Genomic DNA, 19,692 nt, shown 5'->3' on the forward strand with positions numbered 1-19,692 from the left:
AAGAGATGCAAAACAGCAAATTTCACCGGTGGAGAACTCCTACATTTACTGAAAAGAAGCTACGACAAGAGGAGTGAAGACGAGTGAAGACCTTCACAACTCTGGGATATAGACGGGAGAGCGAGTAAATGGCCGACCTTGTGCCAGGACTACTCATTTGTTTGATGGCCGTGCGAACCATTCAACATGATGGTAGGTTTATTAAAAGAGTTTATCAAAAGGATATGTGTATTTATTTTGAGTTAGGGTAAATTAAATATTTATACATGAAACATTTAACTGGTTAAGAGCTCAATTACAAAATCAAAGTAACAAAACAGAAGTTAAACTATTTTATCACAATTGTCAATACAATATAACATTTAAATCCATCCCATATTTTAGCATAGTAATGTTTATTTTCTTCAAAAAATAAAACTGATATAACTAGAAAGTCTTCAAATAAACACTTGACAACAACAGATAACGTGACTAACTACGAGTCATGTACTTTCAAATGTACTTGTTTTTAATGTAAGTTGTTAAAAAGGCATTACATTGATTTTCTATCCGTTTATAGGAAATAAAACCTGGACCCAAACCAGTATTCCACCTGGTGCGATACCAAAAACATTTAAGGGGAGGCTGTACAAACTTAACCACACCAATCAGCTGCCAGCCCTACATCCCAACACAAACCCTCGGCTGAATGTGAACTCGGAGGACGCAGTGACAGCCTATACCACAGGGGTCCTCAGCACCAGGGTCATTCCTTCATCATACGTCCTGGCAATGCTGGTGGGTATCCCCTCCAATGCCTACATTCTGACCTTCCTCAGACTCAGAACGAAGTCCTTGTCCACTTTAGTGTTGTACCTAAACCTGGCACTGTCTGACCTGCTGCTGCTGCTGTCCCTGGCGCTGCGTGTTCACTACCACTACAACGGAAACAACTGGATATTTGGGGAAATCTCCTGCCGGCTTATCACAGCTTTGTTCTATGGTAACGTTTACAGTTCAGCACAAACGATAGCATGCATCAGTCTAAAGCGCTACCTGGCTGTGGTCCGGCCGTTTTTGTACAGGAGGCTGAATAAGACTACCATGGCAGTGTGGACGTGCTTGGTTGTATGGTTCCTGTTCGGGGCTGCGATTCTGCCCGAGCTTCTCGTCAGGCAGAGCTACCAGGTTATCCAGCTGGGGGTAACCACCTGCCATGATGTACTTCCTCTGGATGAAAAGTCACATTCCTTGCTGGTACCATACAGGCTGATGCTGGTTTGTCTGGGATTCATAGTGCCCTTTCTGATTTGTATCTATGCCCATGTGGCAGTGGTATACCACCTCGGGCAATCTCGTTGTGACTGGAAACCATTTATCAGGGTCAGCACTCTAGTTTTTATTATCTTTGTAGTGTGTTTCTTGCCTAGCGGAATTCTGCACATCGCCCACTACATCCGCCTGTTTTCTAGTGGGGACGACCGACTGTATGGATACTACAGAGTATCGGTGTGTCTCTGCTGCTTCCACAGTTGTCTGGATCCCTTCCTGTGTATGCTCATTTCCAAGATGGGAGCGTCAGAACTACAATTCATCTCCCTCCGCGGGATATCTCAGAGTCCACCATGAGCCTGGCTGTTTGCACAGAACAAGCTTCTCCTTGCTGGACCATTGTTGGAAACTGTAATCTTTGTTGGGTTTAAAACAAAGTTTTAAGAATACTAGGATCAGAACGGGAACATTTACACTGTGAATCCAATACATGCCCATTATGTCAAACCAGCAAAATCTCATTGGGAAACCGTTTGCTTAATGACACACAATTGTTATTTGTAATCTTTTCTCTTTGTCATGTTAAACGTCAGAATTAAATACCAAAAAAATGAATGTATGTATGTATGTATGTATGTATGTATGTATGTATGTATGTATGTATGTATGTATGTATGTATGTATGTATGACACACACACATATACACACACACACATATACACACACACACACATATACACACACACACACACACACACACACACACACATACACACACACACACACACACACACACACACACACACACAGAGTGTGCTTGTGTTTGGGGCTGCTGTGCAAATCCAACAAAACAAATGATTAAAATGAGATTAAGCTATGAAATGTAAGGACAATACCGGTTTATCTCACGAATGATGCTTTTAAAAAAAAAAAAAAGATTTTGTAGATTGAGGATATAGGAGGAAGAACAACACCCTTTTTTATGAATGCAATATAAAAAAAATGTCACAATACCTGGCAGAGGAGCTGCTTGGTATATTGAAGGACATCATGGTAGTGCTTGGCTGTGGCTGGGTTCACCCCTGTCAACTTGGCTGTAGGGAGGAGCAGGGCTGCAAGTGTCTGTTGATGATCCCCTGAGTTAAGTGCCTCATTGATCTCAGCTAAAGCCATTATGCCTAGATACAAGACAAAATTTGATCAGTCAATGTATTTCATTTGTGTGTTTTTAAATTATTCTCATTGTACGTTTACAAATGAAATAAAATAATTTCCAATGTTTGAAACTGCTGCTGTGACAGTCATTGAATGTCAAGAGGCTACACCACTTAAAACACAAACAGGAAACAGAAATACTTTCTTACGTTCATGCTCCTCGTGGACTTGAACGTTGACTGTGTCGATGCATTTTTGAACATCATTCCAGGTAAGAAACTCTTGGCCCTTGACAAGAGCCTCGCCTCGCAGCTTGATAAGCGTGTCAGCATACCTGAGGGAGAGGTCCATGAAAAAGTTCAAAGTTTCACACATCAGCCGATCCTTATGTTGGCTGAGTTACAGTCAAGATAGACCAGTAATGTGCCACCTGAAGATGTTATGCCTCTAATGTTTTAATCAAATATAGGTTCTTCTACTAAAACCATCCTGCATCAGTATCATTTCAATGTCAGTGAGTGCCACAGTTACAGTAACAACAAAAAAGTAATCATAAAGGAGAATTTGAGTGCTACCAACATCATTAAACCTGAAGGCAGGGCCATTACAGATCTGACGTGACAGAGCATCTCAGACATCCTACCTGTTAAGGTTGTCTTGATCCATGTTGGTGAAGCCCAGGGGCGAGTCTGTCAGCTGCTCAATCACAGCCTGGGGGTCTTTGGTGTCCAGCACCTCATTCAGCACTGCTACAGCTGACAGCATTTCCACAGCTACACTCAGCTCCTCGTGGCTCAAGCCAGACTATTAAACATAAAAGGTCTGAATCACAGGCATGAAGTGACATTTAACTACAATATACATGTTGCAATAACGTACGCTATATGAAAGAGTCAAAATTGCAAACATGATATCTCACCCGTCCCCCTTGTAGCTGTAAACTAAAAAGCTCAGCCTGATAGAGGTTGGCTGCACTTTGGTAGACAATTGTCAGTTGTGCCTCTGGGTTCATCAGCTCCTCCACCGTCTCCACCGCATTGCCAAGACGAATGGCTGTATTGATCACTGCAACTGCCTCGAGTTCTAGCCAAGAAAATGATCACAGATAGTCATGTCTTACAGATAACCCAAGATGTCATTAATACAAATACATTTCTTCCTTGATTTAAAAGTAATGACTTTAGGGATGTATCATGAGTTTAATGGGACATAGACTTGACACGTGTGCTTTGAGACGCTTGCTATTATCAACTGACCAGTAATTATGTGTTAATAAACATCTACAGTTAGTAACAAAGGTTGTTTACTTCGTTTCTCTGCCTCAGCAAAGTCATTGCAAGAGCTCACAGCTCTTTGAATCTCCTCTTTGTCCACCATCCCAGTCCTTCCTCCATCCTGCAACACAAAGGTTAAAGTTCACGAAAGATACCACCAAGATCTCATGGTTATTCAGCATGTTCTAAAGGTGAGGCGTGGAGGGCAACGTGTCTGTTGCTGTCCATTTCAAAAGAAAGTTATGGTGGCAGATTTTTGTTGTGGATGAGCTTTTTCTTTATAGCACTGAGTAGTAAAAGCAGCACGATGGACAAATAGAAAACAGAAAAAGACAACACTAAAAATGTGTATGATATGTTCCTATTCCACACACCTCTTTAAACATTGTCCCCATTTGTGTGTGTGTTTGTAAACACAAACAAACTAATAAACAAGCTCTGACTATATCAGTATACCTTGGATTTATGTTGGCAGTAGGTGGTAAAATGTTCCAGGTACCAGCGACAGTTTGACTCCTGAACACCCAGCAGGCCCAGAGCTTCAAGCCTAAGTGCAGCCAACAGAGCGGTCTCATCCTGGGTCGACACCGCTTGATTCACTTGCCTCACTGCTGCCTGGACTAGAGACAGGAAACAAACAAGACAGATGTAACTTAGGGATCATTGCTTTCTTTTACGGAAACAAACACATTTCATGGAATCTTTTCTCTATGAACTGCAGATTTGCTACTGTGTATTCAGGTCAGAGTTCACAAATGCCCTGTGTTCATAGGCACCCAGTCGGTAGAAGGACTTTTTTCATACAGAAAGAAGGTAGTCATGAAGTCCTTACTGTTGACAAAGTCAATGCAGCCCTGGATCTCCTGGTGAGTTAGCAGCTCCTCATAAATTTCTCGTTCTTCAGTAGCAATCGATGAGCGCTAATTGAGGGAGACATAAATAAATAAATACACACACACACACACACACACACACACACACACACACACACACACACACACACACACACACACACACACACAAAGCATCTGGTTACATTAATTGTTTTCCCATTCATACTGATGAAGTTAAATTGAACATTTCAGCTATTAAGTAAAAATGTATTTTCTGTTTGTACAGTGTTCGTAAAGAGAAAGGGAGGCGAGATGCCGGATGGTCTGGATGGAGGGTTTGTGTTTGGTGAAGTCCAGCTGACACTGCAGCCACTGGAATGTGCTGGCAAAGCCTATGGAGTGAGTTAGTGCAAGCATCCCATTTCAAAGCTCAGTGTAGTTATCTCTTCAGCCATTATAGTTGTCAGTACTAGACATTGCAGTCAAAACAATTTGGCTTAGAGCAACAGTTTAAATTATTTGCATTAGTCAAATTTGCTCTCAATTTTTAATGTTCTTCCATTTTGTAATTTTGGTTCCGGGATATAATTTTTCTGACTGACACAGAAGGCTAAACACAAACAACAGTTTGTGGTCAACCTGAGTGCATCACTACACACAGTTAGTGCAGGCTTTAAAACCCTGTTATTGGGGTGGATACAGACGTGACAATAGATACAGTAGCTTCAATGGTGATGGCATTTTGATGTAATGTTAGTGTCGTCTAAATGGCATTTATGCAACTGAATATCTGACCAGTCTGAAAAACAAGTGAATAGAGAGCGATCGGAATTGGTGAGCAAGAGAAAAACTTCAGTAAACGAAGTTTGTAACAAAGACAGTGAAAGTCTAATCAACCATTCTATACAAGGAAAGTAGATCATTACCAAGCGTTTCTATAAATGATGACGCTAAAACACAAGAGGTCACTGGCTTCTTACCCTTCCTGAGAACTGATCCTGTTTACGAGCCTTGGCCTGGCTCAGTGTGTCTTGGTAGTCTTGGGCCAGAGCTTCCTGGTTATTCCTCAGCATTGCGTTAGGATTATTTAGCGCTCCCATTGTCACAGACGTCTGCCCTCTGTCAACCGCTTCGTTGATAGCAATCACAGCAGCATGCACTAAGGACAAGTGTGTGTTGTTTCGACATTTCAGTGCTGGCCAATAATACATTTGGAAACAACACAACATGATTCAGAGATTTAGTTAGAACGTCAGAGGACTTACAGGCAGCTTCATCCACTGAGAGCTCATTGGCCAAGATTCCTCCAATCTTACTGAAAGCTGGCATTTGAATGCCATACTTCTCCAGCTCACTCCTCATGTTACTGATCTCTTCCTCTAGAAGACAGATACACACCAATTGCAAGGGTTATTGTGGGGGTTTAAAGCAACACTGAAATATACAAATATTATATAATTTAATTAATATCATTCTCTCTGGTGTTACCAGTGAAGGCCACTTTCCCCAACAGGTCCTGGATCTGTGGTGCAATGCCCAGTTTGTAAAGGTACAAGCTGAAACAAACAATACGATTTAGAACATAAGATTTCCAAACACACACAAACGCAAAAAGAAACACATTTGAGATTTTGTCTGATATCATAAAACTAAAACTAGTTTTGGACACTTGTCCTTATGATTGTTGCTCTTGATGGCCTTGCACTCTGTTTATAGTTTAATGTTATGCACCACCCGCCATGACAAATTTCTTGTATGTGAAAACATACATGACAATAAATGGTTCTGATTCTGATTCTTTCATTTCAGCCTGTCACACACCACAGGGGGGTAGTGTTGGCTTACATCACACAAAGCACCATCTGACTCAGGGCCGCCAATGAGCACAGGCAGGTGGCTGGAAACTTCATAAAACTTTAATCTTCTCACGGGGTACCTGATAAGTGGAAATTAATTATAGATAATTAGAGCAGGTCTGGCATCAGCACAGCTCTGAAAGGAACAGTTGTAGTAGCTGGTTATTCGCCCTTTAAGTCACAGTGTCTGCGTGTAAACATGAAAAAGTCCTCTGTCTTAGGACACTGGGCACAACCATCTGCTTGAACAAAAAGATATGTTTTAACAAACAGGCAGCTGATTCAGTCGAAGATACAAACACAGTAACAGCTGACAGGGATTATTGAAGGTGGCCAATTACAAGTCACAGGGGTTACAGACAATCAGCTGACTAGCTTGGAGCAACTCGCTCTTTCCCGACTGTGGATCACCCTTGTTTATTTCAATGATTTCCTTTCTTCATCATAATGTTTTAAAATCTACTTGTAACCCCCCCTTTCAATTTTCCACCACACTGAATGTGCAGGAGTATCTGCTGCTTTGCCTCCATGTGTTTGTACCCAGGGAAGCAGGGCATTCAGTGGGTCCTTGTGGGATTTTAAGCTGGACCTACAGGAAGGAAGAGCACGTGTGTGCATAAGGAGGGAAGGAAACCAATTCTCTCAGGACCTGACCGAAACACTACAAGAAAGAAAACAATCCAAGCAGCTGACGTAACCACTCCCTAAATATGTGTTTGGCAAACTGAATGGGTCAGATAGATAAAATTGACCCTTCAGTTTATTCAAATCATCTCAATAAAAAAAAGGCGAGCGCCTGAAGTTGTTATTCTCCACCACCCTTTAAGTTAAAGTAAGGTCATTAACCTTTTGTTTGTTTTGCAGTATTACAACATTTTTACAAACACGAAACAATGACAAATAATTTGCCTTTTGTAGTGAGAATACAAGAGTTGAGCACAGAAACACCACATTCAATTTACCAGAAAGCCCCTGATTAAATACTGTATAGATGTATCAGCAAATGGTTATACTCATCAAAAGTGTTTAAATCAAAGTCAAATAATGGAATAATTAAAGAGATGATTAGACAATTTAGGGACTGAAAGCATATGAATGTGCAACATTGCAGCAACAGCTGCCTCCAGCTAAACACATGGTACTGTACAATATAGCCATGACCTACTTAAAACAAATCATAAAAAAGCTCTGTGTTTTAGAACCGTCTCTGCCTAACCTGAGTAGAAATACCATTTTTTTTTGTTCCTGTTTTATATCACTCACAAAGTACTGTTTTTTGTTCTTGACATATACATACATTAGAGGTTGAATCTAATGGGAACAAAAAGAAGTCATGCATGAACTCCACAGAGTAATACAAATATTATAGTGTAAGCAGTCTCAGACATTTGTCCACCTACATATGATGCTGTTCTTTATTTCTGTAACTTTAATACACTGTAGAGTATAAACCAAAATATCTACTCAAACCAGTGTATGACAATGTATGCCATAACCACGACTTAGAGTAAATAAATAAAAATTAGGCAGTGAGCCAACTGTCAGTGACAGTATCAGCAGATTACAGAACATATATAGGCAGATCCCATGCTTGCTAAAACTTATCTGTTGTAATTTTATGTTTTTATGAATTATTTTATTCTTACCTCATTGCATGAATGCAGTATACCACCTTGGGCATGTTTTTGCGATCATAAACATCTGTTGTTTCAGGATAGAATATCTGAAAGCAGACACCAACATATATATTAGTTACTCTTCTTTTATCAGTTATACAACATCCACCTCAATGTTGTCTTCACATTTCAACCTGGAGATGCACAAGAAGTTAAAAGGGATGCACATCATAGCAACACCTGTAAAATATCATTCAATTCCAGGCAACTTGACTGCAGTAAAGGCTAACTTTGAAAATCCTTTTCAATACAACAGAGTTCAACACAAGTCTCCGGCATCATTTCTAATAGACTGATGTTATGAGCTTCACAGAGGTGGCTTTTGTTGCAGTGCTAGTGCATTGGATTTAATAGGTGTTCATTCTATATAAAGTTGTACAGGTTTTTTTGTTTTTCCAAACAGGCATCTTACAGATATTAGCTTCATGCCTAAAAAAACTTGGCTAGCTTTTACATACAAATATGTCACATATACAAATATTCAATATACGGTTGTCAGAGGCTGAAACGTATGCAAAATGTGAACACAATTTGTGTTAACAGATTTTACTCAGCAGCTTTTTACCTTAAATGACTAAAACCCTTATTTGATAGTCCTACTGTAGTCCTAAGTGGGATTCTGCGATATATGAGCGATGAAATATAAGCAATTGTGTGTCAACCCTGAGCCAATGAACACAGTCAAGGAATGATGATTCTGACATTTTGGTTGCAAAGCATCAAAAAAAATCTTCCTCTTATGCTGTGTTCACACCGAATGTGATGCGAATTCGACCAGATTCCATGCAAAGTCAATGCACAGACACGATACGTTGCGAAAAAACGTTGACAACCTTCGCACGTCATCACCGCCTTCCTTCAGTTGCTGAATTAAACTGCTGCCAGTTCCCCTGAATTAGCGCTGATAGCAGCCGTCATTCAGAAGCTGTTGCGGGACTACGAATAATATTATGAACCTAGACACGATGGAGTTTATGCTCCGACATTTGTGGAATTTACACAACAAGTATAAAGCAGAACGAGTGGTTATTTCCATGGTGGATGGCTGAAACGGTAACGTAACACCAGACGCAGTTCCTGAGTCGGTGAAATTCACTGACCTGTGTGCAGCTACGGATGGTGTTATGAACCCAAACAGAGGGTGTTTGATGTTCCAACGTTTTTGTGACTTCCACAACAAGTATAAAGCAGAACGAGTGGTCATTTCTTCCATAGTCGATAGCGGAAAAGATCACTCTTTTCTCGGGGATAAGCGACAGCGATAAGCCACGCCCCCTGTGTTGCGATTAAACGCACCGCGTTTGGTGTGAACACAGCATTAGATTTTTGTTGTTTTGTTTATAGGATAGGATTGTAAGACAGTCAATAATACCGTAAGTGTGGTCAAATGACGCTATATTATCAGATAAAAAACACAACTCCTTACAGAGCAAAAAATAATTCTCCCTAGTTTGGAAAATGTAATCTGCTGCAAATAAATTACTCAACAACTAAACACAAACAAGGCAGGTCTTCACTCTTACTTAAACACAACTCATGTCTTACATTAAAACATTTAATTAATTAGCATTAATACATCACATGCTATTGTGCTGATGAGGGCTTTTGCATCAACATGAGTCATGCCATCTTCTCAGTCCTTAAGCTTGTTTACCGTATGCGTTATTCTATCCTGAATGGCGTGATTTTTTTATATAGAATATCAACAGTTTTATATAAGCTTTAATTTATCTATAATCAGAGACAGTCAAATGGGTTTGTGTATTAAACAAGTTTGTATGCATGTTTTTAAAAGACGGAGAGGATGCATCTGCATTACTGATGGCTGGGCGAGCGCCTTACCTTGGGGAGACCGACTGACTCCATGGCTCTGAGCCACTGCACTGTGTTGTCAGTGTGTCTGAAGTGCAGTCCTTTGCTCTGAATATGAAAACAAGAGCACAGATATATTAATGTAACCATATGAGGTAGAATAGAAGCTGTTTAAAACACTACCACCGCAATCTGAAAACAGTGATAAAACAATTGTTATTGGGTGCAAACATAATGCTGCATTATCGAAAAGCAAGCTCCTCTTTGATGGCCTTAAAACATGCACAACAGCTGTGCAGGTCCGATAACTAAAAACCTTATGCCGACGCCTTAACTTATCTAGCATCTAACAGTCTGATACCGTTTGTTTGTAATTTGTCAAAGAGAAACAGACAAGCTCAATGTCAGGCTAAAGATCTCGCTCTTACACTTTTGTAGTAGGCCGGAACAATTGCCTGCCACTTTTAACCCTTTCCTTTGTGGAACTCTGTAAAACTGTCAGGATATGTCCAAAAACAAACGGTATTTTTGCTATTTACCATAATGCTATTTTCTTATAATGTGAAATGGTGAAACATTACAATGTAGTGCAGCTATGACCTTACCTGAAGATGGTTAGATACAAATGTAAAAGAATGGAGGTGTACCTTATAGCGGGCCTGATCTCTGTCGTAGATCTTTTTCTCAGACACCATTTTCGGGGCAAAAAAGTTGGCTAGTTTGCCAAGATAGACACCATTCCTCAGTCCCTCCTCCAGTTCTGTTGTAGGGGGCAAGTCTTCTTCTAGGCAGGCCTCCATCCAGCTGAGGAGTACACAAATATTGATCTTAGACTAGGCAAGGGATTTTCTCTCAAACTGACCGCACTAATAATACTCTCAAACTGAGTTTTCCTGTAACAACTAACTTACTATCAAATGTCTAAAAATATTACTAATTACAGTCTAACGATCAAGTTAATGTTATAAAGTGAAGCTAATAAAATGTTAAAATGTCACTTAACTAGCTGAAGTGAATAAAAATGAAGAGCTCAACTCATCCAAGTGGCAGGAAAAATTAACAGTTAAATTGCTATGAGAATGTCCGGCTTCTCTGTAATATTAAGCAGCTTGCTATGGTTACATTCAGAGTATAAACACACATCATTTCACTTTATTTACTCTGCCACCTGAGATGTTCTACAGAGTGCAGTGCATGTAGTGAGCAAGTCAATATTGGCTTTTCCTACACCTGTGGCTCTGAGCAAAAACTAAAGACAGTGGGCCAGAGAAAATACCAGTTTAGATCAGAATAACAAATGTCTTTGATTGGTGGGACAGTATAACTACGATTTTATTTTAAAGTTAATGAATATAGTACCTTTAAATTTATTTCTACCAGATCAACTCAACATATATTTTGGCCACTGAACAAAATCAGTGAATTTTTTAAAGCGCAAACGTTTGTGTAAACAACAACAAGAGCATTTCAGCTTTATCCTGAAATCAACAATAAATGAACACTTTGCATTCAATTTAATGTAATAAAACAAATGTCATGTGAAGCATGCTTTAGGAAGAGGGCTGTAAACCCTTTTAGTTTGAGCTTTGGGACCACGTAAAGGTTAAAGGTCATGCTTGTCAGGTTAAAGAGGTACACAGTGAGCGAGATGTCTAATACCACTTCAGCCTAAATTGATATCTGGTGAAGGTTTATGCACTTCTGCAGGACAACAATGTGTTCATGAGTGATGAGGGTGTGGTAGAAGCTAAAAATGATAGAGAATATTTTGCATATTTTTAAATAATGTTGATCTTCTTTCAAACTGACGTAACCTTCCTTTAAAAAGGTTCAAGAATGGCTTCAGAGCAGTCTCTACCAGACTATTCACAGAGATATTAAGAGAACTCTATTCCAAAGAGCTAGTGAATGATTTGTGAGCATGGTGAATCATCATGGTCTAAAAAACAAATCATCTTACTGCCCGGAAGTCATACCCATTTTCCACCATGGCTCTCTGTCCCAATAGTTCTACTCCCTCCCCACAAAACTAACTCTTTTTTTTCCTTTTTTGTCCTCATCATATGGCCTAATTTCATCATACAACTGAATGTATCTTTTCTGCAGTGTATAATGCTAAGTGATTGAACTTCCTTATGTTTTGTTTATAGCATGGGTCCAGAGACCTAGGGAACTAGACCCAGACCTAAAATAAGAGATAATGTTTTGCCTTTAATCAGTCCAACCAATTCATCCAGTTCAATTTTTAAATCTGACAACAAATATTGTTGTGGTTTTATTGAATTTAACTTTCGATATGTGAAATGACACTAGACTACATACAGACGTTAATCTACTTTAATATATTAATATATATTGGACTAAATCATAGCACAAGTTCGACATTATTGTGATGTTCCGGACCTTTACTGAATGAAATTTTCTCAAACCGGCCCGTGTTGAATTTTTTTGGAATACACCTGGTTAACGGGTTGAAGTCATACAAGCAGCTTCTTCCTTTCAGTCTACAAGCAATAATGTGGTTCCTCCCACATGCATGCACACAGACACCTTGTTTAGGTTAATTAAGGCCGTGTGGGTGCTTAAAGGATCTAGTCTGCCATAATATGTGTCAGCACCTGATCAGCACATTAGAGGGAAACCACAACACATCACTGCACAAACCCAGTGGAGTGTGTCAGTTGGGTACCTTAAGGAATAAAGCATCCTCTTAACCAATATAATGTCATATGATGCTGTGTAGACTATGCAAGAAGAAATGTCTGCCATATTTTAGTATTTTTAGGATGTAAAGTACAGTACAGTAATACAGCCACGGCATTTTCCCTGTAAAGCCACGTAACAAGGAGATGCTTTTGTTATATCAATAAAAGTTAAAACTCAACACACATACGCCATGCATGTCAGAAAAAAAAGATTTGGCACTACATGACAATGAAACTGATACAGACACACACGTGCACACAGTCATGTGGACACAACATAGACACACCCAACCAGGGGCAAAGCAGGGATCAAGATCAACATTGAGACGCATTGTTGAATATTTGAACTTTTTAGATCTCCATTAAAGAGGCAAATGAAGATCAAAGAAGATCAAATGTCGACAATATTAAAGATAATAGAGAGAGAAAAAAAACTATATTTGGCGGGAACATAGTCAAAGAAACATCCTGCATGGGGTAACAGAGCTCTCAACTTCCTGTGCTTAAAACAATACCAGGCGACCCTGTCTCCTGAAACAGGACAGGCTAGCACTCCTGTTTACAACCTCCAAAGCAAGCCTTCCTGTCATTGTCCAATCTGCAACTCACCGGTCAAAACAAAACACAGCTTTCTGTAAACTTAAGTCCAGAAAGCTGCGTCTGTCCAGCATCAATACATTATTAGTGATCTACTCTCCTTTGAGTACATTCTGAAGGACAAATCCACAAAACAATTTTGTGGCTTCTGCAGCCACTTAACCTGCACAAATAAGCCAAAATTAAACCGTGTAATTCTTAAAGTAGTCGCAAAGGGTTAAATGCACCCCCACTGTAAAATAACATTTCACAGCAATCAGATGCAAAAAGGGCAAATTACACTGCGCTGCAAAACTCTATAGGTTTATTTGCACTGGAATATCACCAGTGCAATATATTTTGGGAAATCAGACCTCGAGACAGGGCAGATAGCTGTTGCAAGTGATGCACAATTTCGGGTGCCATTACAGCCGCAATCCATTCTTTGTGAACCCAGAGTGTCTCCTGAAGGCTTGCATCACACTGGTCACGAGTTTGTGCTTGTGTGGGTTGTTGCGTGTGTAATTAAATAAATTTAGCATATGTGGTAAGCCAGGGTGTTTCGGAAAATTAGGATAATATCCTTGACTGTAAAAGCACATGCTCTAGAGTCTAGATATCCTTGGATAAACCCGTATCAAAGCAAACCAAAAGAGTTTCGATCCAACAGAACTATGAAATAAACCAATAATGTATTACTCTCCGCTGAAGGTACAAAGTCTCATTCCAGAAACTACTCTCATGCTGTGTGTGTGTGTGTGTGTGTGTGTGTGTGTGTGTGTGTGTGTGTGTGTGTGTGTGTGTGTGTGTGTGTGTGTCAATTGACAACAACAAGAGCTAAGACTAACTCGGTACTCTACCAAAATTGAGGGGACATTCAACAACAAAGCAAGTATCTAACTATGGTCTAGGCAAATATGATACTTCATTTGTGACATAAACCAATAGCAAATTAGGGATTACAAGTACATTTTGAACTGCCATGAAATATTACTACTACCCACACAGTTGACTTAGTCATTTAAGGCACTGAAATCAAACCAACTGTGTTGGGGAGCATTACATTAGTTTATGCAACTCCACCATAGTGCATTGGATAAAGGTTTAAGCTATTTCCAAGAAGCAATACAACCTCTTTGACTGTGATTTACTGATCTATAAGTAGCTGGGCTATAGGTGGATAATGAAACTATTTATTTTTGTTGGATAATAACCCGGGTGTACAGTAAGAGTTACTTTTCCATAGTTGGCTTGCTTCAGTCACAGCTGACTCCTAACCCTAGAGAGAGAACGTAATCCCATACTCTGTCGTTGGTGCCTTCATTACCAGCTATCTTAATCCTAATCCAATTTGACAGCTTTCCCAGAATAGAGATTCCATTCCACAATTGACAAAAGTGTAAAAGTCAGTAGCAGAGGGAGGCAATAACAGGAAGCTAAAAAGTGAAAGTGAGAGATGAAAAGCGATAATTTTGAAGTTAGCTAAGAGTGATACTGAAACTGTCCCACCAACAGTAACACCCGTTCCTTAAACTTCTGCAGTGGAGTTGAGCTCGCCTGTCACTACTTTCCATCTCACAAAAAAAAATTGGGACAATCTAGGCGTTGCCCAGTTTTAATGGATGACTGAATCTGAGCTCAGTCTAGCCATGCTGCCCTGGGAGACCCTTGTTATTCTGTGACATAAGGAGATAATGTAGGCTATTCAAATAGTCTTGACTGAAATAAATTGATAATTCAGTTTTCAAACAGTAATCTATCAGGAAATGCCTGCAGGCTGCACACACTCATAAAAGGAGTGTACCAAGAAAAACATTGTTAAATAACCACTAGGCTACAGAATACTACAGTAGGTTAAAACACCAATTATCAATCCTAAAAATCAATGCCTCTCAGACTCTGTAGGGTTGTCTCAAAATCAGAGTGTTAAAAGAGGCAAGATTACACTTCCTGTTCCTTTCTGCTTGGATGGATGCCCTTGCGAAGAAGACAGGAAGTGGTTTAGTTTTAGCTCTGCTCAGGCGCCACACAAGAAATAGTCTTCATCAGGTTTATGTTGTCTTTAGAATTACAACTATTTAAAGAGTATTATGAAAATCATTGCAAGCCAAGTATTTACTAAATCTACTCAGACAATTATCAGGAAACCTTCAAAACAGTGTGTTGTATTTGATTATTTTAGCAATCAGTGATGTTTAGGACAGAGGAAAAAGAGCCACTCTTTCCACTAAGTCAGCACCTCCCATGTCTCCATCACACAATGATTGAAAGCAGATGAGTGTCATCATCTTACATGGAGGCCGAATGTTGATTCTGCCGGTATCTATCGTTACAACTTTATGCTACGACAAAGATGATTCAATTACACACTGCTTTGTTCCCTTATCTATCACATTCCCCTCTTGTTCACTCCGCCAGTTAATTTCTCAACCACTCCATGCTGTTAATATATAACGATGTTTATTAAAACACACAAACTTAGAATACAGAACTGTTCTACATGATCAAACATTAAACAAACCTGCCGCTCGACCCAAGAACACGCCCAATGTCATTCCTTTGAGCTCCGAGTGTTAAAGTAAACACTAAAGAAAAGTGGTTGCTTATAGTCAGCATGTGCCAATAAATTCCTTTTATATTCAAGGTTTTTTTCCCTTCCTCCCCTCCTTTGTGTAAGTTCTTCTTCTCCCGTCTTACCGCTTGGCCTCCTCCAGGTGACACAGGTACTCGTAGGCGATGTTCTGTCGTCTCCTCTCGTCCATCTCCTCCGCTGACAGCCTCTCATCATCCTGAATGGCTGTAAAAGGCATGCAAATGTTAAATTATGTCAACGTCATCTTTTTCATTGTTTAAAATACTAGTCTGTTGTACCTTCTTATTGGCCAAAGTATAATCATAAATGTATTTATATATAATATGTCACACTATTGCAAAGGATAAATAAAAACACATGACCCATGTTTCACTATTATTCATGATGTAAGACCAAATATTTTAGACGTGTCAAAAGAAAAATGTATGAATTTGTTTTCGATTAAAAGCTTGCTTAATCAATTTGTACAACATAAAAAGAATGTTAATTAAATTGAATTATAGCTCAAATTATTTAAATTGCATCAAATCATAAGTTATCTCCCAAGACCTTTCCTACGTAGCAGGTTTAAACCATACAATTTCTTTTTAGAGACCCAAATTTCCCTCATGAGCAACCATTAACAAATCTCATCCCCATAGAAATATTTAATGAAGATGACATTAAAAGTACAGTACAGCGGTAACTCAAATAACAAGTGATTATTTTGTTGATGCTTGGTAGCTGTTTCAAGGTAACTGTAATAACTGAATGCAGGAACTATAAAGTAAGTGCATTTCAAAGTCTGACTGGTTCAGAAAGGTTCAATTTTGTTAAAGGGCCTTTATTTTAATTGTAGGGACCTTGGGTGCCCCTTGAAAACTGTACTACATGACCCAATGAACCCTTGTTTGAGTGAGATGAAATGTCCACGTCAAAGTGGGCTTAATGGGGTGCCCGACTGACAAGTGACTTCCGCTGAGAGTTGACCTTTACCTGCAGCTTAATGAGATATCCTAGCCCCCAACGCTCTAATCCAATCAAATCTCTTTATTTCTGGTTGAGTGAAGGGACAATCTCACATCCGGGGCTCAGTTTAAGAAGAGAGCTTTCCCCCACGAGACTAAGCACTATGTCCAGGTTTTGAATACAAGCAGGCATATTAGGGTAGGGCATCAAGTAAGACTGAAAATTACACGTGCTGTATGAGTCAGTCAGTCTATCTTCTCTATATGTGGGTTATATTGACATTACTACCTCTAGTGATGCCAAGTCAAATGGAAAAACCTGTTGATTGATTTGCCTTAACAATCTAATCCCAAGGAAGAGGGCCTTATTTATTGAGTTTAGAACTGCAATGGAGTCTAAGACAATTTTCCCCACAAGGGACATTAAAGTGCAATCTCCAGAAACTAACTTCGCCTGTAGCGAGCTTGGATCTGTAAATCTCTGACACACTGACTCTGTTAAATACTGCCTATCAGCTATCTGCATAGACAGTTTACTCAGTCTCAATGAAAGCTTGGCATATCATACTCATATGTGGCAGACAAACACCTGTGTATGTACACACACAAGATGGAGTGTCCAGTCTCATGCCCTAACGCCTCATGAGGCCAATATCTGGTCATCCGAACATAGATCAGTGATCCAGCTGTGCAGCTGTAACATGGATGCAAATATCCACTCATGTCAGAAGAACAGCCATTACACACCACCTCTACTGACTCACTCACACACTTCCTGGAAGTAATTTGCGTTATATTTAACCCTCAGGATGGGTTTGTTGCCTTTGTGTGTCAGAGGATCACCAGACCTGAGTTATCGGCTACATGATTATGTGTCATGGGGAACTACAAGTCAAGACCGACTTTGCTTTGTGGTTGGTCTATTACATATAGATCCCATAACAGCATTTGCAAGTAATATACATGCAGGGGATTCGTAATTTGCATTGTTTCACTCAATGGCATGCCAACTAATTTAGGACCACTCTGAGGTTCTTAAGAATACTCTATCTCACAGGCTTTATAACAAACAACTCACTAGTTGTGCTCACATTTCAAGAGACACACCTCTTTTGAGTTCACTGTAGCTAAACATCTCCCGAGACTCAGGTGTCCTGAGTGCAGAACACCACTGTTGGTCAATGTAACTCGATGGTCCAAGTCACAGGAAAAAAGGTTGCAGTGATGACACAATTGATTGGTCTTATCTCTTTTAAAGTTGCACTTTGCCCACAGCTGCTGGTCAGTGACAAGATACAAGTTATTCAGACTTGGTTAAGTATTTTTGCAGACTTAAGTTGTTTTTATTCTATATCAGTAAGCTCAGTTACATTCTTAACATACTCGTGGATCCAGTTATGAATTTCTCTACAGCAGCAAAATCCCAGGTTAATGGTTAACCAATGAGAACATGCCTTCTGTAGACAGGCTGATACGCTCGCTACCAACATTAACTTTAAATAAATAGACAGCGATCAGTGTGGTGTAGTTGGTGGCACTTTAAAAGAAGTGCATTTCAAAAACGTTCCTGAGTCAAATTGGAAGGAAGTTTGTAGCCAACAAGCCCCAACATGTATCTCAGGACACTCAACGTACCAATGGTGTATCTTTAACGTTAATTTAACAACCAGGATGTGTGTCTCTCAACCAATAATCTCTGTCATTGGACATTTGAGCACTTTCGTCCTCCTTAGACCACATTTCATTCCAATGCTGACATATTGTCAGAGATAGACACGACTCCTACAGGTACCCTGCTGTTCAGTGCTGCTGAACCACCTGTTGCTCATCAAACATCTTACATTAGCTTCTTCTCCCCTCATAACAAGCAAACACAAGACATACTGCCGTGCTTGTGAGAGAAAACAGTTAGAAAAGAGTGTATCTTACTTCCATAGCGTGGCTTGTGTAGAGTTGCGGTTTCCTCATGGTACATCTTGCGTCGTTTCCTCCACTCGTGGACTCGTCTGAACTGGATCTAACGTACAAGCTACCGTTTCCGCAGCCAGTCAGCAATATGCCGCGCCTCTCAGGATATATCGATAGAAATAAAATAACCGTTGTAACGTTTGCGAACTGACTGGGGGCGGGATGAACATCCGAAAATGGGGCTGAACTGTCTTTAAAAGTTTAATGAAAGCGCCAACTGTCACTTTCGACAGACAGTACCCATGGCGTACACGTCTTTGACTCCTGAACAAAGTGTGAGTTAACTTACTCTGCTAACCTGACGCTCTGGAGAGAAATGATTAACGGGACGGGAGATGGACATTTAGCACCTTGCACCACCTGCCGGTGTAAGGTGGCTCGTGCTGCGTTCACTGGCACTGGGGGAAATTATAGATACAGTCACAGCACTACTATCTCGTACTGTAGCTGTGCGGTAACTTTATTATCCTGTTTATCCTCTGATTTACTCAATCTAGGCTTATTGTCATCATATATTGTACTCTTTATACATCTATTTAACATGTTTATGCTTTATACTTCCCCATCGGTGGCCCTATCCTTGATCCAGGTCGTGGCAGGCCTCCATTCATTAAAATGTAGTTAATTATCTACCTTGAATATACATTGTGTTATTATTATTATTATTATTATTAGTAGTAGTAGTAGTAGTAGTAGTAGTAGTAGTAGTAGTAGTAGTAGTAGTAGTAGTATGAGTAATATAACTTGGATTATAAACAGCATCCCATTAGAAAGCCTCTTTTAAGACATTTCATTTCAACAATTGAGGTTTAGGTATCCTCCCCAGGAACACGTTGAGCCTCAGACATTTAATTTCCCTCATTCTGATCAATAAACATGCACCAATTTATATTGGATAATGTTTTTATTTGTGCAAAGAGAAACTCAAAATTCAATCAGCACGTGACAATTTCAAACATGAAAATGTATTGGATTATAATCCCAAACATTCTGGTTTGCGGATACAGTAATAATGCTAATACCTAATTTCATCCACCAGATGGCA

General features: G+C 39.7%; 2 protein-coding genes across 2 annotated transcripts in view; one reads left to right on the forward strand and one right to left on the reverse strand.

The window, feature by feature from the left end:
* iqgap2 (IQ motif containing GTPase activating protein 2) overlaps nt 1–18,967 on the reverse strand; it is a 30,899-nt gene extending 11,932 nt beyond the window's left edge. Inside the window, exons 1-15 of the mRNA XM_068605139.1 lie at nt 18,609–18,967; nt 15,837–15,936; nt 10,506–10,662; nt 9,889–9,966; nt 8,017–8,093; nt 6,003–6,070; nt 5,780–5,893; nt 5,495–5,673; nt 4,514–4,601; nt 4,138–4,301; nt 3,715–3,802; nt 3,327–3,490; nt 3,051–3,211; nt 2,617–2,741; nt 2,267–2,430 (exon numbers count right to left, since the gene is read on the reverse strand). Of these exons, the coding sequence (XP_068461240.1) occupies nt 2,267–2,430; nt 2,617–2,741; nt 3,051–3,211; nt 3,327–3,490; nt 3,715–3,802; nt 4,138–4,301; nt 4,514–4,601; nt 5,495–5,673; nt 5,780–5,893; nt 6,003–6,070; nt 8,017–8,093; nt 9,889–9,966; nt 10,506–10,662; nt 15,837–15,936; nt 18,609–18,654 (1,773 nt within the window). The 5' untranslated portion in view covers nt 18,655–18,967. The remainder of the gene's footprint in view (nt 1–2,266; nt 2,431–2,616; nt 2,742–3,050; nt 3,212–3,326; nt 3,491–3,714; nt 3,803–4,137; nt 4,302–4,513; nt 4,602–5,494; nt 5,674–5,779; nt 5,894–6,002; nt 6,071–8,016; nt 8,094–9,888; nt 9,967–10,505; nt 10,663–15,836; nt 15,937–18,608) is intronic.
* f2rl2 (coagulation factor II (thrombin) receptor-like 2) lies at nt 129–1,857 on the forward strand. The gene is made up of 2 exons (XM_068605140.1): nt 129–192; nt 560–1,857. The coding sequence occupies exons 1-2, from the start codon at nt 129–131 to the stop codon at nt 1,606–1,608; spliced, it is 1,113 nt and encodes a 370-aa protein (XP_068461241.1). The 3' UTR covers nt 1,609–1,857.
* Nucleotides 18,968–19,692: the final 725 nt, after the last annotated feature.

The sequence above is a fragment of the Clinocottus analis genome, unplaced genomic scaffold (genome assembly GCF_023055335.1).
Source record: "Clinocottus analis isolate CAN_PGR_092001 unplaced genomic scaffold, fCliAna1.0.p SCAF_7, whole genome shotgun sequence".
NCBI lineage: Eukaryota > Metazoa > Chordata > Actinopteri > Perciformes > Cottidae > Clinocottus > Clinocottus analis.

Excerpts from the sequence above, each read along its gene's own strand:
- f2rl2 (XM_068605140.1), top strand. The coding sequence starts at position 129 with ATGGCCGACCTTGTGCCAGGACTACTCATTTGTTTGATGGCCGTGCGA. Across the intron at positions 193-559 it reads GCGAACCATTCAACATGATG|GAAATAAAACCTGGACCCAA; the intron begins GTAGGTTTATTA and ends ATCCGTTTATAG.